The sequence below is a fragment of the Nannobrachium achirus genome, assembly GCF_963921795.1.
Source record: "Nannobrachium achirus genome assembly, chromosome: 12".
Lineage (NCBI taxonomy): Eukaryota > Metazoa > Chordata > Actinopteri > Myctophiformes > Myctophidae > Nannobrachium > Nannobrachium achirus.
This window is the reverse complement of record NC_137832.1, coordinates 33,456,929-33,479,115: the sequence shown is the minus strand read 5'-3', so window position 1 is coordinate 33,479,115 and position 22,187 is coordinate 33,456,929. Positions and strand designations below refer to the sequence as shown.

The 22,187-nt window shown below is 40.2% G+C and overlaps 1 protein-coding gene across 1 annotated transcript in view; it reads right to left on the bottom strand.

Annotated features, from left to right (window-relative positions):
• Window positions 1-6,915: 6,915 nt before the first annotated feature.
• Window positions 6,916-22,187, bottom strand: part of kntc1 (kinetochore associated 1) — a 29,744-nt gene continuing 14,472 nt past the window's right edge. Inside the window, exons 30-60 of the mRNA XM_080737954.1 lie at window positions 21,673-21,745; window positions 21,346-21,413; window positions 20,178-20,479; window positions 19,437-19,609; window positions 18,976-19,076; window positions 18,065-18,203; window positions 17,912-17,968; window positions 17,631-17,794; window positions 17,415-17,519; window positions 17,196-17,324; window positions 16,344-16,460; window positions 15,919-16,028; window positions 15,168-15,396; window positions 14,198-14,287; window positions 13,928-14,093; window positions 13,609-13,667; window positions 13,259-13,475; window positions 13,089-13,162; window positions 12,798-13,008; window positions 11,781-11,893; window positions 11,549-11,604; window positions 10,938-11,016; window positions 10,694-10,824; window positions 9,666-9,801; window positions 9,023-9,118; window positions 8,704-8,760; window positions 8,391-8,445; window positions 8,213-8,276; window positions 7,933-8,062; window positions 7,583-7,672; window positions 6,916-7,023 (exon numbers count right to left, since the gene is read on the bottom strand). Coding sequence (XP_080594080.1) covers window positions 6,979-7,023; window positions 7,583-7,672; window positions 7,933-8,062; window positions 8,213-8,276; window positions 8,391-8,445; window positions 8,704-8,760; window positions 9,023-9,118; window positions 9,666-9,801; window positions 10,694-10,824; window positions 10,938-11,016; window positions 11,549-11,604; window positions 11,781-11,893; window positions 12,798-13,008; window positions 13,089-13,162; window positions 13,259-13,475; window positions 13,609-13,667; window positions 13,928-14,093; window positions 14,198-14,287; window positions 15,168-15,396; window positions 15,919-16,028; window positions 16,344-16,460; window positions 17,196-17,324; window positions 17,415-17,519; window positions 17,631-17,794; window positions 17,912-17,968; window positions 18,065-18,203; window positions 18,976-19,076; window positions 19,437-19,609; window positions 20,178-20,479; window positions 21,346-21,413; window positions 21,673-21,745 — 3,636 coding nt within the window. The 3' untranslated portion in view covers window positions 6,916-6,978. The remainder of the gene's footprint in view (window positions 7,024-7,582; window positions 7,673-7,932; window positions 8,063-8,212; window positions 8,277-8,390; window positions 8,446-8,703; window positions 8,761-9,022; window positions 9,119-9,665; window positions 9,802-10,693; window positions 10,825-10,937; window positions 11,017-11,548; window positions 11,605-11,780; window positions 11,894-12,797; window positions 13,009-13,088; window positions 13,163-13,258; window positions 13,476-13,608; window positions 13,668-13,927; window positions 14,094-14,197; window positions 14,288-15,167; window positions 15,397-15,918; window positions 16,029-16,343; window positions 16,461-17,195; window positions 17,325-17,414; window positions 17,520-17,630; window positions 17,795-17,911; window positions 17,969-18,064; window positions 18,204-18,975; window positions 19,077-19,436; window positions 19,610-20,177; window positions 20,480-21,345; window positions 21,414-21,672; window positions 21,746-22,187) is intronic.

The following is a 22,187-nucleotide window of genomic DNA, read 5'->3' as shown; positions in this document are numbered from 1 at the left end:
TTTCACTTGCAGTATGTCTCGGTTTGTTGGATACAGGTCCACTAAATAAGCAAATTCTTATTGCGTAGGCTACTTATAAGAGGTGGCACTTGCTAAGAAGCACTGTGGTTTAAGGATGACGCTTTAAGTCAGTTACAGGAAACCCATATTAGAAGATGTTGGTAGGATGCAGGACCACCCCTGAATTCTTAGTGCATGCACATAAGTGCTCTTTCCTCTTTTGTTTTCTAGTGAATTGCATCTGCAAGGACAGGGGAAATGCAGGTAGCCACAGAGAAAGGTGAGAGACAGATTGGCATGGTGGCACCAAACTGCAATGAACAAATGAAAAGTTCTATAATGGCTAATTAAACACTCTTACATACAACACCATCACTGCAGTCATCTTGCTCTTTTTCCTAATATTAGACAGAGGTTTAACTTACAAGTGCCTTATTGTTTTAGTTTTTTTTTTACAAATGTCTTTATTGTTTTTTGGCAGATAAACAAGACAATAGATAAATCATATAAAGTTACATGTCTGCTTTTTTTCCAATAAAGATTAAAAGTAAAACAAAAAGAGGACACAGCCATACAAACACATTCATCCAAGGTGGGGGAGAGGGAAGGAGGGGGGGGGGGGTCTCTCTGCTCCTTTAGCCTAGACTAGGATCTGCTCAGTGTGTTGGGGCCTTAATTACCCGTTCAAAGATATGAGCTCTGAAATGATGTGCAGTGTGTGGGTTATGGGGTGTGCACTGTGCACACAGTATATGAGGGATGGAAAGTAACTTTACAGATGTATCCAATTTAAAAGAATTAAAGGGATATTACACTTTCAAAAAAACTTTTAGGTCTAATCAGGCTTGTATGAACACCCTGAACAGTTTTTAATTTGCTTCATTCAGTATTTAGATATTTGATGTAAATGTTACCAGCTCCAACACGCCCAGGCCCTCTCCACATACACACCCATTGTAACTTCAAACTCCATTTTAACCATGATAGATTCATTAAAAACACACATTATTTTTTCTGGTGACTCATAATACCCTCCTAATACGTGAGCAGACCGTGTTTTTTCAATAACTTTTTTCATTTATTTTCAATAAAATATTATTGTATTTAATGTTTTCCATTTTCCAAAAGAATTATTAAAAATAAAAGAAAAAGGTTATTGAAAAAACACGGTCTGCTCACGTATTAGGAGGGTATTATGAGTCACCAGAAAAAATAATGTGTGTTTTTAATGAATCTATCATGGTTAAAATGGAGTTTGAAGTTACAATGGGTGTGTATGTGGAGAGGGCCTGGGCGTGTTGGAGCTGGTAACATTTACATCAAATATCTAAATACTGAATGAAGCAAATTAAAAACTGTTCAGGGTGTTCATACAAGCCTGATTAGACCTAAAAGTTTTTTTGAAAGTGTAATATCCCTTTAACCTCCTAGCTAGTAGGGTCGTGAAAGCTATCACTCTTTGAATTAAGTGCCTTATTGTTAAATGTAATTACTGGAGGCCACACGCACCATGAACACGTATCCCCCCAGCATAAGACCTTGTATGGTCAAAGTTTTAAATTGTGGCCAATGTTAGACAATTATAGTCAGTGGGAGTGTCTATAAATGTGAATTCCTAGAAATGAAATGTATGAAAGTGAAAGAGGATGTGTGACTACTGCCTTATCAAAGCTACAGTATATGGGGCATCTGAAGAGCTGGAGCTGGCAGCTCTATGGCCCAGGCAGTTTCCTGACCTCACCTAGACTAGAAATAACCATATTTATTCTATCACTGCTAAGCAGATGACACTTCATCCTTCCCCCCTACGCCACCCAGGTGGAAAAGGGCCTTGCAGCATGTCCTGCTGACATTTCACAGTGGATGTCAGCCCACCACCTTAAGCTGAACCCAGACAAGACAGAGCTTCTCTTCTTCCCAGCTATAAGTCATGCCTCATGTAGGATCTCACTATTTCCAAAGACAATGCCCTGGTGACTTTGGTTGCAACTGCTAAAAAAAACCTTGATGTTGTCCTGGAAGCTCTCATTCAAGGCACATATTGCATCAGTCACCCAATCCTGTTTCACACACCATAACATCCGTAGGATCACACTCTTCCTCACCCAGGAGTCAGCCCAGCTCTTCATCCATACTGTATATCAAAACTCGACTACTGCAACTCTCCTCACCGGCCTCCGGGCATGTGCCTCTCCAAATGATCCAGAATGCCACAGCGCGATTGGTCTTCAACCAGACAAAAATTTGACGTCTCCCTGCTTCTCCGCTCCCTCCACTAGCTCCCGGTTGCTGCCTGCACAGAATACAAAACACTGATGCTGGCCTTCAAAGCAGCCAAAGATATGGCACCTCCATACCTTCAAAGCCTGATCGAACCCTTGATGTATTGAAGTTGATGTATTACAGTACCTTGCTTATTGTAAATAGCTCTGGATTAAGAGCGTCTGCTAAATGCCTAAATTGTAAACATGAATAACCCAATCTATTAGGGTGACCAGACGTATACAATTTAATAGAAATATAATTGAAAAGCTCTGTTATTGCTATTTTCTTTTCTTTTTTTTTTAATGTTTTTTATCCCACGATTTTGCAACCCATTTTTCTCACCCGGTGACTCCCTAACCTGTAGTCCTGGTTTCCGCTCTCCCCCTGCCGCGCCAGGGGACATTGGGGAGCACCCGGCTGGCTAGGGGTAGTATAGAAACCAGGACTACTGCATGTTTTTGTGTGAGGGCCTATGCCCATTGCCCAAGGAGACACGGGGAGAACATGCAAACTCACCACAGAGAGGCCCCATCGCCAACCCCACCTAGGGTGTGGGTGCTGATGACGCGGGTGGTGGAACACGCCCCCAGCTTCCCCCGGCAGGAATCGAACCCAGGTCAGGACCTTCCAACTGTGAGGCGAAGTGCTAACCACTGCACCACTGTGCCCCCTTGCTATTTCAATGTAATTTTAAAGCAGCTGTAGCTGTAAAATTACAAAATGGACGATTTAAAATTGACATTTTGAGTGGGATACTCTTTTTGGGTGATTCAGTCATTATGCCGGCCTGACACACTTTGGACAGTTTTTAGATATTTGATGTAAATTTCACAGTATATACACACACAATGTAACTTCAAACTCCATTTTAACCATGATAGATTCATTAAAAAAATACCCATTATTTATTACTACTAATACGTGAACCTTTTTTCATGTGTATGTACACACACACACACACACACACACACACACACACACACACACACACACACACACACATCCCATTCTCCCAAAGAATTATTAAAAATAAATGAAAAAAATAAATGAAAAAAACATGGCCAGCTCACATATTAGGAGGGTAGTATGAGTCACCAGAAAAAACTATGGGTGAATCTATCATGGTTAAAATGGAGTTTAAGTTACAATGGGTGTGTATGGGGAGGAGCGCTGGACGGGGAGGGCCTGATAACATCAAATATCTAAAAACTGAATGAAGCTAATTAAAAACTGTTCAGGGTATTCATAAAAGCCTGATTAGACGATAAAATGACCAAAAGTTGTATTGAAAGTGAAATATCCCTTAACACTGCTTACCACCATTGGTTGGTCTTTGACTGGTACTGAAACCGCATGGGTTTTTCATGAGGATGTGTGACATATTTTGTGCAAAGAAACACCCTATTCAACATGGTTCAATGCTCTGAATTGTGTATTCAGTTCCCTTTAGTTCAGGAAACTAAATCGCATCATTCGCATGGCATCATTTACACCAGGCAACGCCAAGTTCAGACCACTAACACTATGGTTTCCTGATAAAGACATTTCACTTTCAAATACAACTAGAAAAATAATCAAACCTCGGTTCGAAGTGAAGCGGTGAACTTTTATTCTGTGTTCTAGAGCTATGAAATCTGTGTTCTAGATCTATATATTCTGTGTTCTAGATCTATACTTTCTATGTGCTTTAGTTCTATATTTTTATGAATTCTGAATGAATGAATGATTTTATCTGGAGGGCCAAATTGTCATGTGAAGCTTGACCAATCCTCAATTCTGCATGCACAGGACATGTACGGGACAGACAAAGCCTGTTCATTCTGGACTGGAATGACCATATATGGACATCTACGGGACACACAAAGCCACTCCTTGGAAGCGGCTTTCACCGCTTCAAAAATGAAATTGGAAATCGCAAGTGTGGTTGCTGTGTTGCTGTCATGCCTGATGAAGACCCATCTAGGGTGAAAACGGCACCAATAAAAAGTACCTGGGAGCCTTAAGACGGTGTGCGAGCTTATTCCTCTTATCTGTACGTATATATTTTTTGCTCAGCACCTGGAGAATTTTTGAGATGTGCACAGCGTACTACCTGGTTCTCTCTCTGCTGTGATGCGAGTCATACTTGCAAATATCTGTGTCTGTCAGTCCTTGTCCCTATTTGAATAGTGCTAACCATTACGTCCTTGTCCCTTTTACAGTATGCTCATATGGAGATCACTGATGTCAATACTAAGCCCCTATCTTGGAATGCCCATATATGGACATAATGTGTCTCGTGTGGTCTGTCGTCAGACATCTATGATGTCAGTCATCTCCATATTTGGGAAAAGTCTAAATTGTAATTAAAGTCCATGGAGAATATTAATTTATATATTATATACATTAATTTGTGAATTAATTTATGTAAGGTATCTCTTCGAAAAATGCAAGGAATCAATTCCTGATAAAGCTGGTCTATTTGACATATGGCCCAAGTGAGTGCCACCACAACTGTGGGAGAAGTAGCGCGGCAAAATAACGTTTATTAGTGTGCAACCAGACTATAGTGTTTGTCCGATTGTATTCCTTCCATCTACACACACACATATATTAAATATATATATATATATATTAAATGAAAAATTCACAGCCCCCTTCACGCATTATAAGGACCTTCTAATGTGTGAGTGAAATATCCAGTTTTTTCCTCCCCCAACAAATTGGGTGTGTAGGTTTCTCCAATGAACGTCTTGAAAGGAAAAGTCATTAACGTCATTTTCTCTACCCTGCAATTCCAGTCTGCACATTCTCGTCAAACTCTGTGGCAAACCAACACCGGAAGTTCAGTGAATAACAAGGAATCAATTCCTGATAAAGCTGGTCGATTTGACATATGGCCCAAGTGAGTGCCACCACAACTGTGGGAGAAGTAGCGCGGCAAAATAACGTTTATTAGTGTGCAACCAGACTATAGTGTTTGTCCGATTGTATTCCTTCCATCTACACACACACATATATTAAATATATATATATATTAAATGGAAAATTCACAGCCCCCTTCACGCATTATAAGGACCTTCTAATGTGTGAGTGAAATATCCAGTTTTTTCCTCCCCCAACAAATTGGGTGTGTAGGTTTCTCCAATGAACGTCTTGAAAGGAAAAGTCATTAACGTCATTTTCTCTACCCTGCAATTCCAGTCTGCACATTCTCGTCAAACTCTGTGGCAAACCAACACCGGAAGTTCAGTGAATAACAAGGAACAATTCCTGATAAAGCTGGTCGATTTGACATATGGCCCAAGTGAGTGCCACCAAAATTGTGGGAGAAGTAGCGCGGCAAAATAACGTTTATTAGTGTGCAACCAGACTATAGTGCTTGTCCGATTGTATTCCTTCCATCTACACACACACATATATTAAATATATATATATATTAAATGAAAAATTCACAGCCCCCTTCACGCATTATAAGGACCTTCTAATGTGTGAGTGAAATATCCAGTTTTTTCCTCCCCCAACAAATTGGGTGTGTAGGTTTCTCCAATGAACGTCTTGAAAGGAAAAGTCATTAACGTCATTTTCTCTACCCTGCAATTCCAGTCTGCACATTCTCGTCAAACTCTGTGGCAAATCAACACCGGAAGTTCAGTGAATAACATTGGAGTCTGAGAGCCGGCTGGACAGCTTATGAATAAACACTATTTCGGAACGAGAGATCTCTATAAAATACTCGGCTCAGGAAAATAAAAGAAAACATGTCACACATTGTTTTCTGCTGTGTTGCTTTTCGGTGTGTACTGTACACTAGAGGTATCTAAAGAGAACAAAGTATGTTTCTGTAAAAGCTAATACCGCAAGACCCACCATTTCCTGTCTGGAAACCAAATCTCGTAATAGCTCTGAGACAGAAACTATACCTGCGGCTGTTTAGATCCCTCAATAAAAATATTTTTTTATGTACTGTGCACATCAAAAAGCAAGTGATTGTAAAAATACCTGTGATATGTCTTTTATATTCCTGAACCGATTATATGACAAAGGTCTCAGTCATTCATAAATAGTTTTGTTCATGAGCTGATCCAGCTGGCTCCGTTCACTGCCATGCATTTCATCCTACTTCCTCATTATATTCCCTGTAGTCGATTGACTGTACTGCGGAGGCGCCAAGTTTTGTCCACACGCCGGGGGGGGGGGGGGGGGGAGGGGCTGAAGCCATATCGAGCGCTACCCCCCGCCCGTTTGCATACACGCTAATAAGCTATAGGAGCACTCTGCGGGGTGCCGCAACCCCACAGCACCCACAGACTTGAGGCCTATGCTGTACTGTACATAGTTACCCATACTCCAACTGTGTAAAAGCTGGTTGGCAATGTGCATAATGCATACACAAAAAATTTAAATCATAATGGAATATCTGTTCTTCAAAGAATTTCCCAGTTTGATTCACGTTTTTTTGAGAAACATTTATTCTTGTGTTATATTTACAATAGAAAGAGTGGCAGTGAAGTACCCCAAATTGATTTCTGGTTCCCCCTGTGTTAAGTGTCAAAGCTGTACCTTTCATGGTTCCTCTGTCGTGGGTGTGTGAATGCGTGAATGTAATAAATGCACATTGTAAAGAGGTGCTATATAGATGCACCATTTTAATACAAATATTAACATCACAAACCCTGCCTCTACCCTGTAGGACCTAGTCCTACTTGAAGTGCTCCCTCAGTCTTCAGCACCTTATGCTGCTGCCCTTTGGTTGAATGTCAACACTGTGTCTTTGATCTGGGGAGGTAGAAATGCACAAAATACAGGTTTTGATCAGTACAACAAAATACAGGTTTTGATCAGTACAACAGTGTAACGACAAAATTGTTTCAAACCAAATCGTCAAATCAACCTACAGCAGTTTAATTTAAGTTGGTTTAAACTCATGTGGTTAGGTTTTAGTTGAGAAAACAGATCATTCAGTATGGAGTAAGGATGATCTGGATCTACACTATCCCTTATTTAACACTGGGCAGACCCAACGTTTGCCCCGGTCCAGAGACCAAATGTTAATGTTACTCTGGCCCCACTAATGTGCTGTGTTCTCTTATAATGTGTTCTGTTTTTATGACTGCTGTAATTTTCATGGACTGAATTTCCCCTCAAGGGACCAATAAAATGTATTTTTTATCTATATACAGTATCTATAATTGCAAATCAGCACAACAGTATTATAGACATTAATTCTATTTAACAAGAGCAATCTAACAAGGTAATTTTGAAACACTAATCAATCTCAAATTTAGAGAAGAGAATGCAGGGGATAATAATGCAAGATGCAATGACAGCATATAACCTGCAATGGTATTCCAGCCAACTCTCCACTGTTCATAAGCTCTTCTACTTGCTCCAGTATGGTCACAGGGTTGGAGCGAGAAAGGAAACCCTGCAAATAGCAAAAAGACAGTTGTGGACATCAAGTTATCCTTTGTGAGAGAATAAATTGATATTAAATGCCAATTTAAAAAATAAATTGATTTAACAGATGACAACATAATGAAAGATTAATGAAACCATAAAAAAAATTAAGCTGAATTACACACTACAATACAAACTTACACTTACACATGTCTAGTAATTCATTGTCAAAGAGCGGCGAGCGTTCAGGGAGGCGGAAATTGGCCAAATAATGTGTTAATGAGTCACCTGGATCTGCTGTTCCTTTTTCCTGGCACAGGGGATGAGGAGGAGACATCCCAGTGCAAAGGCTGACAGACCAAACTGGGCAAAGCGGTTGGCAATTCCTATCAGATCCAGATTCAATAGGAACGGACACCTGTTGAAACAACGGCCAAGACGGGACACATTACTACCCATGATTCAGGTCACTGCTGTCCCATGAACCCATTCATTGATTTATCCAGTGACATGTCTGCCCACCATGTCTGGAATGACCGGCAACAAGAAACGTTTCAATAGAGCTTACTTGAGGAGAAGGGCAAAAGTCCTGTGGAGGGTGGCCTGTTGATCGGGACTCAATGGAACAGATGCTGTGACAATCAAAGCAACCAAAGAAATAACCGCAAGCACGTCAGTTATTTTCACACATTAAACATTTAAAGATTTAACTGCAACAGAGGCTGGTGGCCGTTGTGACGTGATACCTGTGACAAAGGGTGCCAGTATCATGCTCCTCCAGATTCGGGAAAAACAGGAGATCTGTGTGGACAATGAAACGTCACAAGAGCTTATTACATTTTTATATAAAATGCTGCAAACTAACTGGCTTTAACGAACTCCATTTGTGTGAATAATAAATGTGAATACATTTTAATTATGAGAAGGACGTACTGCTTCTGTGTTACAAACAATACCACCTGGGCAGGTTTGCATCTGCTGAATGTAATTCCATAAGCCCCCAGTAAACACAACTTAGTACATTCTTGTGTGAGTTTGTTGAGATCTATATTGAATTACCTGCCACAGAGAGGGAACAGCTGCTAATGCCTCCAGCACCTTCTGGAGGTGGCTGATCTGTAGAAAAATAAAAAGTTCAAAGAACAGTAGGGATTAAACTAATCACTCACTTACAAAAAGAAGAGTAGGATTATGTAGTGGTGTTGGCATAGTAGAAAACGTTTTAAAAATGTGTTATTCTAGTGCTCCTCAATGTCTTGACAGATGTTTGACCAATTAAAGCAGTGTCTATGGCTAAATGTGTCCAGGATTCATGTAAGATTCATTTTTTTTCATGAAAATATCATTCTTTAATTTAGTTCAGACTTCATCTTCTCACCATGTTGAAGCTTAGCAGCTTCTGCAGTAAACCGTTCCACAGCTGAGGATCAAACACTTGGTACTCCAGACAAAGATCTGCTACCAAGTGCACAGCCTGCGGAGAGACTACTTCAGTTAATGTCTATACACAGCCACATACATGTACATATATCACTTAAAACCCCTACACCATGGGTCCTCAACAGGGGTCCTCAGAGTTACTACAGGGGGTCCTCCAAAAAGTGAATTTTATATTAACCACTTGAACACTAGTGTCCATATTCTGAGAACTTAGCTAAAAATAGCCAATCTACAAGCTCACGCCTCTCAGCGCGAGGCGTGAGCTTGTGGATCGGCTATTTTTAGCAGAGGTTTGGTGTAGAGGGGAAAAGAGCAGACTAAGTACAGATACAGAAAGGTAAAGTTTATTAATATTAAGTATTGGCAGTTCAAGTGGTTACATATCTGAAAACACAAATTGACATGAATCCAAAATACACTGACGATCGTGGTGTCAAACGATGAAACTATAAGGAATCTATAAGATTGAGGGGGTCCCTGCTTCATCTCTCTCTCATCTAAGGGGTCCTTGGCCTGAAAATGTTGAAGACCCCTGCCTTACACCCTTACAAAATAGGCTCATGCTTCCAGTGGTACAGCACCTGTGGTTCGTGACTGTGGTTCTTCCACAACCCCTTGATCATGCCCTCTTTGGGACTGGAGAGGAATGACTCCACAGTATAAGGAATGTTTAAGGTCTCCAGACGGGAGACATAGATGTAACACTTCAGGTAGTACCTGCATGGGACACATCAGTGAATAAGACCCAACACCACTGTTAAACAGAAAGAACTCAAATATTCTTATTATATAATAAGGGAAATCCCGAATCTATATCCAAGTTCAGGACCAATCATCCAGGCGCAAAGATATCTACGCAAAGAGAGGAAAATGGCAACCGTAGATGGTCCACTGAATGTCTTTAGTACCTTTGTGTTCAGATAGAATATAGCATTTTGTTTGGTTGGATATACCTGGGCAACAACAAATGCCTGGGTGGTAATCTGTATATTTTCAGAACTTCATTGCCCTGGACAAGGGTAGTGATAAAAGGACCAGAAAGCGATGAGCTTGTGTTGATTGGTCAGCTGTTGTATCTTAACAAGGCATTATACAATCGCATTCCCACTCAGCACAAACCAAAAGTTGATTCAATGCTACTAGAAAAAAGAACCCTTTGGGCTTGTGTTAAAGGAGTAGTTCACCCCCAAAAAGACTTTTTCTATCGATTACTCACCCCATGGAGACTTGAGCTCAATAATATTTTTTGTTTTTGTCGCATTCAAGACAATAATTTGATTATACTAAATGTACCCTCATTGATTCTGGATGGAGACCCGCTTAGGAAAGCGAAGGGGAAAAAAAAGAAAAGCTGACCAATCAGTGCAAGCCAAAAGTGAAGTGTTGATTAAAAGCTATGTTCTTGATGCATTTTTAAATAAATACAATGATGGCTATGTTATGTGGTATACATATGATCACCTGGCATTCATCATTGCCTAACCTCAGGCAAGCAGCAATGAGGATATCTTTTGGCTAGGAGTGTCACTGATCACACACCTTGCATATGCCTTCTGCATTATAAACATTCCCATATATACATGATTTGATCTTTGACCAAATAACTTACCGGTACTTAAGCTTTGTAGAGGGGATCTGTAGCTGGGACTCCAGTGTGGCAGCATCCGCCAGGTGGATGAGACAAAGCAAGGCTCGACTCCGGTGGCAGAAGGTTAGACGAGGTCCAGAATTGCCATGCGGCTGAACAAGGAATTAAATCATGCAATCAGGAACATTCAAAATGTTATGATTTCATGATAATTCAGGTACGTGACCTTTCATCCAAACTTGATTCATCCCACATAATTACTCACCCATGTTTCCACAGACAATAAGGGGCTCAGCAGGCCGACAGCAGTGTCCATGGGGTAAGCCTTCAGCAGATGCACCACCCTGAACAACATAGGCAACAATGAGTACAGCAATTTTCTATTACACCTATGAGAAAAAGGCGACGACTGCAAAGCCTCCACCTTTAAAAGGCACGGTCAAAAGTTGAGAACAGTTTAACTTTTTGAGAGACCACTTTTAATCCGCTGACCAATCACAATAAATTGTGTCTGATATACTTCCATAATAGTGGAAGTGATAGTGGAAATGAATGTTGTGTCTTAAATTTTCAGCTGAAAAAGCCCTGTAGGCAGAATAAAAGGTGAAATATTGCGAACATACACTAATACAGTTACTATAAGGTTCGAGTGCAGTTCATATCGATGATTAAGCAGAGAAGCAAACATAAGTAGTTGGCTGTAGTTTGCTTTAGTAGACCGATAAGCAAAGTCTCAAGTCTTTTAAATAGCATTATGAAGCTGCAACAGGGTGGCTTCACCTTCTTGTGGATTTTTCAATTGCTTCACCAATTTGGAACTGATAAGACTACAAAACTACTGACAGCACACAGCTACACACTACAAAATGCCTGTACCTCATTAAATCTGGGTCTTCCTCAATGTTGCCAACACATTCTTGACTGTTGATGTCCTTCACAAAAAAAGGAAAAATAACCTTTAGTCAGTGACTCAACACTGCAGACTTTACAGAAATGCATACTGTAACATAGGCAAAATAAAAAAGGAGATGAATAATAACCATTGCAGTTATCTGATCATTTGAAATGTAAGAAATGCAAGCCTGAAAAGACATAATTATAGACAAACCTGGGCCATGGCTGAGCCAGTTTTACAGATCCACTTCTCCAACAGCATATTTCGGATCTTCACAAGATCCACCTTGCTGATGGTGGCTATTTCCTTACATACAGCATGAATGTCTGTACAGAGAAAAATCATCTTAATAAAAACACATTTTGAATTAGGTTATGTCCACCTACTCATGTACACTGTGCAGTCAGACATTGTTTATTCTGCCAAGTTGGATGGCAAAAGCCACAGATACAACAAATGTCAAGATAGGAACTCTACTGTGGGATTGTTTTTGCAAAAATGATCAGTTCTAGTCCGTATTTAAGGCTTTCTAAAAACAGGGAAGATTTGTCTCCCAGTTGGGAGACCAGGATCTAAATATGGAAATGGAAAACAAATCCTTAGTTTAATGATGAAAGATGATTGTAGCATTGTGGTTTCAGTATTTGTTAGCGGTGTACCGATACATTTTAACAGCAATACGATACATACATGGACGATATTGGTTTACTTAAGACGATACGATTCAATGATTTAAAATTGATATAGTAACTATTTAGCAAAGAAATTAAAGTGTGTGAAACTTGTCAATAGTGCAGTTCTTTAAAGGAAAAATGTTAATATTATGGACATAAAATAAGTAAACAGTGATTCTCTGGCAAATACATGGACATTGTATTTCAACACATATGGACAAACCAGCAACTTGACATGAACAGAGATTACACCCATTTATCGATAGACCAAGAGTAGCTATATGGAATGAAAAAGTAATTAGACCCCTCTTTTGAATTGTTCTTAAAATTGCTAAATAAAAGGTACAAATACGTAGTTCCATACAATTTATTATTTGCTTTGCAAAATGATTCGATACGGATCATTTATCTGCATTGTAAAATGATACGATACAAAACCAAACAATACAATATTTTGCTGTTTGCATATCGATATACGGTAGTAGATCATTGTGATTTTTCAATGCAGTTACTATATCGTTACACCCCTAGTATTTGTCATAGCAGTGGTACTTGCCAGGATAGGCTTGACTCATTGAATTCTTGTAGCGCTGCTCCACACTGATGTGCTCATAGAGTGCGACTACCAGTCTGGCTGGCAACCCAGTCAGTTTAAGAAGCTCTGGGCTGTTGAGCTGGCTGGCCATCATGACGTTCTCTGTGGCTGAACGCTGGAACTGCAACTTCAGCTTGGACAAAAAGGACTCAACCTTGGCCCGTGCCGTCTCCTGCACACGAGAAGACCAGCAACAATATTAAACCCAAACAGATTTACAATCAATAATAACTTACGACTGTGAAGACTGACCTCAATGTTTGGGTCCTTTAGCCATTTATCACCAAGAGATAAGCAGAACCGAAGTGACTGAGTCTTCTCATGGCCTATAAATAAAATACAAGTGAGAAAATATAATGCATGTGTATAAACAGATGAAGCAATGCTATGTCAAGTGTCTGTTATGAACAGACAGATCAGACCTGGGGGCAGTTCCTGAGCAATCCTATGGGCTGTGGCAGCAGCCCACTCTCGGTTCTCTATGCAGTGGATATACTCCATTATCGTCTTGGCCACTTTGAAAGCCTCCTTGTGGTGTACATGCCTCTGGCCCTTCTTGCTCTGCTCCAACAGCAGAGGCTTCATTCTCTTATCAAAGATGTGGTTCACGGCAGACATGTACAGCTTGTCACGACTCACCTTGGAGTAAACATAAGACACACCATTAATGCACAGATTAGATCTGATAGCTCAGCTAATGGATGTACAGATTACAACAAATAATATTCACATATCAGATTGTATTGAGGTTGTATACATCTGTATTCTGTACCTTCATAAGCTTGCTAATCAGGAGAAGAGTAGGGAAGGTCTCCTCACTGAGCTCAGGAGCTATATAGGAAATATTTGAATGTTCAAATGATGAATTCTAAACAAATCTAATGGGGATCACTGTGCACTGCAATAAATACGTCTTTTGGGATTTCATTATTTACGAAAACAATAAAATTAGTTTACAATGTTAATGTTAGGCATGTATTAAAATAACACAAAGGGGATTAAAAGGATTGAAAGCCATGATGTTCTAAAATAACAGGCAACCAGTGCAGACAACCTAATGCAGCAGTGTTTGAGGTTAGCAGTCAACTCACAGATAATCTTCCAGAAATTATTGGTCTGCATCAGCAGGTGGACGGGCAATCTGCTTTTGGACAGGGGAGTAGGCTCCAAGCCGTTCTCCAAAAGATAGGTGCTCTCTATGTCTGAAGGAGGTGAGATACGTGTGTAGGACTTCAGGTGCTGAATGAGGCCCATTGCCTGCAGATGGTTAAGACATCAATTGCTTATGGACTCTTTTTTTTTAAAGACATCAAATGATTATGTTAACTGCACTAATCTCTGAAAATAATAAAAATCCATACCTGACTAACTGAGAAGCTGGTGACATTCTCATCAGCTGTCTGTATGATCTTGAGCACAACTTCAATCCGCTCATAGTTATAAGGACTGAGCTGCGGGAGGAAGGCATTTTTCATATGGAAACTAATAAATTGACATTATCTAAAAACATCACATAAGCATGCAGCAGGGTTTGATAAAAAAATATTTTACAATCACCAGCTATAAAAAAAGGCTGACTGAACATGACAAATCTAGGGAGCCCTTTGTAATCCATATACTAATTAGGGAGAGCAGTCAGTCAGTCAGTAGGTCACTCACACAATGGATTATCTATTCACTCGCTTCAGCGACTGATCTCAAATTTAACATGGCATTGGCCATTAGCATTATACACACGGTGACGGAGCCCGAATTCCATTTTTCCCAAATTCTAGCTATTTATTAGCGTTTCTTCACTCTACAGCTCTACAGCTCTACAGCCTGTTGTCAGGGTTACAGTCCGTTCCTCCAGGCCATGGGATCTGTAGCCCTGGGCCTACACACACCTCTCTCACAGTTAGGAATGTTGCAGTCTCTCTCTCTCTCCCTCTCTCTCTGTCTCTCTCTCTCTCTCTCTCTCTCTCTGCATGGGTCACGCATGCAACGGGTGATGTGTGTCTCATCTTCCAACGGGTATGGAAAAATTATGTGGAGCAAGCACATACATACTCATACTTCTATTCACCTAATTTTGCTGTTAAATCATTTGTATCCATCATAAATATACACTCCTCCATGGGCTGCTCCTTACATTATGATGCTCCCACATATTCTCACGCACGCACCATGCAGTTACAGTTACTTTCCCCATAACCCACACTCTGCACATATTTTGCAGCACATATCTTCGAACGGGTAAGGTCTATAATCAATAGTCTAGTGAACTTATTCAGTTAATAAGACTAAACAATAAACAAATTAGCGGTAGAATATAATCTCCCAATGACAGACCTTGAGCATGGCAGCACTGAGGCTGTCAGTGAGGTTGGTGGTGCTGTGCAGCATGGGAATGATCTGCAGGACACGTTCCAGGGCATCAGCATGGCTCAGAGGCTGCATCTCTTCCAGGCCCAGCCCAGGATCACCGGCTGCACCGCTACCGTCTTCGTCGTCCTCCTGCAGTAGCAGCAGCGTTGTGATGTAGCGGTTGATCACTCCATCTCGATCCAGACCAAAGGTGCTGTCGGAAAGCAAAGGGGAACGTGTCAATCTAATCTAGTGGTTCTCAACCTTTTCATGCCGCGACCCCCAAAATAATCATATTTTAACTGGGGACCAGAAGAGTTGAGGAATTACATTTTGTATAACACGGTTCTATTGTGAAAATAGCAGATCTACATAATCACAACACCTCGCGTTGCGAGGCGTTGTGAGCATGTAGATTGGCTATTTTCACAATTTCAGCCTCTAATATTTGGCAATTTTACCAATGTTTAATTTCTCATTTTAGAGGTCTTAAAAAGTCCTTAAATAGTCACTTTAGAAATGTGCCGATACCCTCTATAGTACATCACCTTTATATTGGTTTGTTTACTGTTGAGTGGGAAAACAGTGTTGCACATTAATTTAATCATCTGGGGACCCCCCCAAAATCATTTGGGGACCCCCCAGAGCACACAGCTCTGTTACACACGGATAACATAATGGAAATAGACATTCAATACAGATGTGAAGAAGACCAATGAACTGCTGGCCAGCAGACCTGCAGTACTGGAGGATGACGTCAGGTGTGATGCTCCTGTTCTTCACCAGAACTGGGATCAGATTACTTTTCATCTCTGGACGCTGGCGGAAAACAGACTGGATGGATATCTACAAGCAGGAAAAGACATGGGGTTAAATAAAGGGCAACAGATAAAAGGGACAACTTCTGATATTTATACTAGTCCATATCTCAACAATAATATCAGTTGCTTTTTTAATATAATTACATGGAAATGACTTATAAGTTCTGAAATCTATATCTACCTAGGGCAAATATCTGTTGCCGTTTTTAAGTTTAAGAAAGACAGCTTGCGGCTTGTGATTTCCAACAGTGCAGCCAGTTATGCCAGTTAACATACAGTATATGAAATGAGCAAGTGAATATAAATATAATAAAATGTGGGTTTCATCTTTAATACAAACCCCTAATTTGCCCAGCTTGATGCCCCACTCTGAATCTGTGATGACTGAGTGAAACTTCTCTTGTTCCTCTTCCTCTTCATACAAGTGGCAGAGATGGGCTCCAACCCTCGCCACAGCCTGACATTAGAAAATTAAAAGTATTCAATTTGTTCCTACTGGCACTGCAACAAGGCTAACAAACTTCCAATTGACATTTCTAAGTAATCGTGTGCCGATTTAAAAAAAAGAATGGAGAGAGATGAGCGAAAACATAACTATACCTTTAACAGTTAGTGGAGATCAACAGAAAGGTTATCTTGTCATTTTATTCCAGTGTGGTATGATGCTTTGGACTATGTTGTATGTGTTAACATCTGGCCTTTATCTATGACAGTGGTTCTCAACCTGTGGGTAGGGACCCCAGGGAGTCCTAAAATTATTTTGAGGGTCCCCAGATGATTAACTTAATGTGCAACATTGTTTTCTCACTCAACAGTAAACAAACCAACATAAAGTTTAAGTGTATAGGCTATCTGCACATTTATTAAGTGACAATTTAAGGACTTTTTAATACCTCTAAAATTACAAATTAAACATTGTCCAAATTGTCAAATATTAGAGGCAGAAATTGTGAAATCTACATGCTCACAAATCTACATGCGAGAACATGTAGATGTGCTATTTTCACAATAAAACCGTGTTATACAAAATGTAATGCCTCAACTCGTGCTCGTCGGGGTTGGGGGACCCCAGTTAAAATATGATTATTTGGGGGGTCGCGGCCTGAAAAGGTTGAGAACCACTGATCTATAACATAACATTTCATTTTCTTTGTGGGTGAATGACAAAAAACATGAAACCATTTCACCATACCAAGATTTTGCTGTAGTTTTGCCAGGTGCTATCAATCATCTTCCAAAGTATTTTGAAGACTTCGGCTTTGGATAGAAGGGTGCAGAGTCCAATGGCCAAGTCACAATCCACTACTCTCCAGTTCAATACCTTCAAACAAAGGAATTCATAGAAAGATAAAATAAACATACAAATGATCATCATTACTAAAACCTCTTCACGAGATCACAGGGAACTCACCTTGTTCAAGAGGCCCACAGCAACCACATTGAGAGTGGACAATGTTGTTTTCTGTAGATCTTTCATGCAAGAATTGTACTGCATTAGTTTGTTGGCACCATAAAGCTGAAAGAAGAGAAATGAGAAAAGGGACATAATTCAATACCCATGATACAGATACCGTTGTCCAGATGCCACAACCTGTAGGACCACAACTGATACTGCTGCAGGTCATACCCGTGTGCTGAGCTTGGGGTCCATTAGGTTGGAAGTAACATGCTGCAAGCAGATGCCAGAGGAGTTGACCAGTACTCTAAGGGCCAGCTCCAACTGACTGCACTCCTGCAGCATCTGCATCATGTTAGACAGGGGACCCAGGAGAGGCTGCAGGTAGTTGCAATCTATAGGAGGGACAGGTATGATCCCACATAAAAACTAAGGCTCACAACTTTGGCAGAGCAAATATGAATCCTGGTAACAGTCTTTTTTAAAGACGGCAAGTCATTTTAAGTAATTACCATTTTCAAAAGAACAGTGGGACAGACAAGAGCAGTCCAGTGGATAGAGCTTGTTATCTGCAAAAATAATATGATAAATTAACTCAACTGCAAAATATCTAAATAAAACGGTTCACAAATCCAGGCACTAATGCTAAAAGAGATTTTGTTTACCTGGTGACACAGGCAGCAAGCAGCTGGTGATCTCATACTGGACTGGTAGTACAGACACTGGGTCCAGAACAATGCAATCCTCTTTAAAAAGATCCTGGAAACTGGAATAACCATCATTTTCTGCTTCCAATGTTGCATCCTTTGGAAAAAGCACAATTTAAAACAAACAGACTTTACTTTTCATTTGTTATGTGTAGATTTGAGCATGTGAAATGGTTTGAACCTTGCACAAAATACTACACACAAAACAATATACCCTATACCCTTAGTTTAGTTCTTTGAGTTTTTTGGGGTGTAGGTGTCTGTAGTACATGAAATGAGTTAGCCTAAATTCAATTATAAGGTTGACGGGTTAAAAACCTATAACATGGATAGCACAGACATAGCCTGGGTGCCATCCTGCTCACTCCGTGATTTGTTTTGTCTCTCCGCATCACAGTCTGGAAAAGAAATCAGTTGACTCGTATTTCTGAAGGTCAGTTGTGACGAGGCAACATCGTTGCTGATTGGATGTTGTTCCAACGAATCGGAGTAGGGTTAGGGTAGCTGCGTCAGCCAGCCAATACACACTGATGTATTTGTCCCACCCCGCACCACAGACTACGCACCACAGACTAATCAGAAGCCGCGGTTGTGTTCCAGACGCTTTTTATGTCCCACCTCCCCTTGGAGATACAAGGCTTTCCAGACTGTGATGCGGAGAGACACAAAACAAATCACGGAACCGAGCAAGCTGGATGGCACCCAGGCTAGCACAGAAAAATAACGGAGAATGGATTAGTCTCGCCCAGAGACAAAAACAAGTCATCATTCTATGAAAAATTTGCAGTGAACACCACTTAAAGATCAAAGGGCCAGGACATCATTTGGACAGTCAACAGAATGCTGTCAGAAACTCATGAGATGCTTACCTTGGGTATAAACCCATAGTTGTCTGACAACTGGCACTGATTGTAGACGTCCACCGCTGTCCGTGTGCACTTACACAGCTCCAAACAATCCAGCAGCAGGTCTGAAACCAGTTTCACATTTTCCTTTCAGGCATTTTGTTTGTTAAAATTGTTTAAATAATTTCATCACTAGGTATTTTCTGTAAACCATGTAAAGTCTATGTACATATGTGTCTTTAGTACCTGCTGCTTTTTAATGGAGGTTCAGCTCTATTAATCATTTGCATGTTAACATAACACAGGGTGGTACAACGAAATTTACCATTGATCCTGTGTTAACTCTTTTATAATACCATCGTTCCTTCTCTTTTCTGTATAATATTTTACACTATGCTACTTTTCTCTGAATCAACAAACACATTTCACAGAAACTCAGGTTAAAGTACAGTAAGTCTGGATGCAATTGGTCCAGTGCTATTTACCCGAGTGGCACACAGTTACAGCCTGACAGGCCAGGTTGTGGATGACAGCTGGCAAGTCCAAGTCATCAGAGATCACCATGGGCGCATCAACATTTAACATCTGACACAGCCTCTGGGCAGCAGTGAACAGTACCTGTCCTGTGCTGGGATTACAGTGGTGCTCATACAGCTCACTGTTTGGGGTAGAAGAAATTAGATAACAGACAAGACATGAGCCTTTTCATTCATATTTTACAATAGTTATAAAACACAAATTCAAGATTTGATGGCGGTTTGGCTCTAGGAAATTGATTATCATCACTAGTTCAGTTGGGTTTGAATACCAGTTTTTCACGTCAACATTTCAAAAAGAATTAGTGGAGTTTACATCCCATCCCACACCAATGTCAACAATCAATAAGCTTCTTTGGCTACTTAAAAAAGTGCTATATAGTGTTTTATATTATCATAATAACATTGCAAGGTTTCTAAATTAGGCACTGTTGACAGATTATGCCCCTGCCAATCTACAATACAAAGGCAATTATGATATTGGGCAAGTTATCTGTGGCCTGGTACAGGTCTTCGGCCTGGTACAAGTCTCCAAGAAGATATGGTATGGAACAATCTTGAGCAACAAATGTCTGCAGGGTGGACAACACAATTAGGAATATACAGGTATATATATTTTAAGCCTTGCATTAGCAAGGACGAGCTTGCTTCCCTTCTCTTGATTCCTTAACCACCCACACATTTGCTGACCTGAGGATCTTAAGGGCCTTATCCACCTTGCCCACCCCCAGGGCACGTAGGGCCAGGTCAGACCACAGCTCCGATTCTGTGCGCTGCAGTTGCCTTCCCAGACGATGCAGACCAGCTTCGGTTGAGATGGTCTTGGTCTTGCCATCAGGATCATTGGCCACCACTGTGGTGGCTGTGACCTTCCCCTTGGATAGACGACTATTGCGCGTGTTTTCATAGGCAATGATGTGATACTCCTGGATCTGCTTTCGGACTTTGGGATCAGCATAATTGGTGGGAGTGAAGAAGATATCGAAGTCCTCCTGGAATGTGTAGATTTCTTTTTTTTTTTTAATACAGCACATTGCATACACAAGGGCAACTGAAGGTGTTTACTCAGGTGTTTAGACAGATATCTTGTGTTGTGTTATAGTGAACTAAATACGGTTGTGTCAAATTCACACTTGCCCGGTTGGGCAACCCGAAAGCAAACACCACCTGCCCAATTTTTTTATTTGCCTGCCAGGAGCAGCCCTTAGTTTCAACCCCCTGAATGAATGATCAATGCATTATCATCAAGCCCTGAAGTTGCTTAACAAGCAACATGTAATCCTCATGCAGAGATTCAGGTGTCAGCAGCAACAGCGGTAACTAGAAAGATGCAATTGAAAATTGCAAGTGTGGTTGCCGTTGACTCTAATGGGGAGCCAATCAGATAGGGGAAAAAGGATGACATCAACATATCGTGATGTCTGATTGGGTGAATGGTTACATCAGATGAGGAAAAAAAAAAAGACAAGAACAATAGTCTGGTTGCCCTGTGGGCCAACCACACTAATAATGAAACACAGGAGATAGGCTAAGAGCGGAACCAAAACAAATAATAATAATAACATAATTAAATTAAATAAATAATAAAACGTTAAAGAGACCACTGGATCACAGCAGCCAGCCATGACACCAAATTGGTATACACAGCAAAAAGGATTTACAAATGGATACAAATTGATTAATGAACTTATTACTGTGTGAGACACGCTATGCTCACTAGTCATTACCGAACCTACTGTTTGAATGAATGATCAATCCAATGATCCTATGAGGAATTATCATTAAAACAGTCTCTGGCCTTCAACCCTCTGACCTGGCAGAGACTGTTATCTTTTAAAAGGAGCTTACTATACTGTACCTGTAAGTTGGCGATCGCCTTAAACATGATTAGATTGTTCTCACACTCCAGACTTTTAAGTGTATCAGCTGCAGGAAACATGAAAATCTAGGGTCAATACATACAGTGTAGCTGTAGCATGGCATTTACATGATGACACAATCATAAATGATCTAATTTTGAAAGCTCTGTCTTTGTCTTGATGCACAGAAGAGATTAGAGAAGTGTATTTTACAGAGAAAGAGAAAATGACATTATTATAAAATGCAATCTTCGTGAACAAGTTATTATTTAAAAGGTGAACTTCAAATCCCCCTATAACTTTTAGAAGTACAAAAGTAGACTTACATATTTGGTTGATCTGCATGTATTGTAATGCTTCCACCATCACGTGTGCAATAACCATCTGATGCTTCTTGTGCTGTTGAATAGACATTTTAGAAGTATACGTTGTCTGAATGATTGGAACATTTCACACAGTATTGGGTCCGTCCCTGCTCACTATTTTCAGATAGTTTTGTCAACCAGCAAAATAATAAAATGTTCTACATGTTGTTTTCCTTAAACAAATTTAAAAGATGTTTCTCTGGAATGCAAAAACACAGAACGTGAAAATGCTGAACTGCAACATTAAATACAATAAACTAACCGGCATGTTCACAAAGAAAATACACAGAAAATGGTATGGATGACACCGATTCGATATTGGCCCGATATCAGCAAAAGAACATATATTGGATCTAGGTGAAAATGACCGATCATAAATATGTGCATTTATTTTATTGTACTTATTTATATATCATATATAAATATATCAAATATATATCATATATAAATATATCAAATATGTTCTATCGGATCGG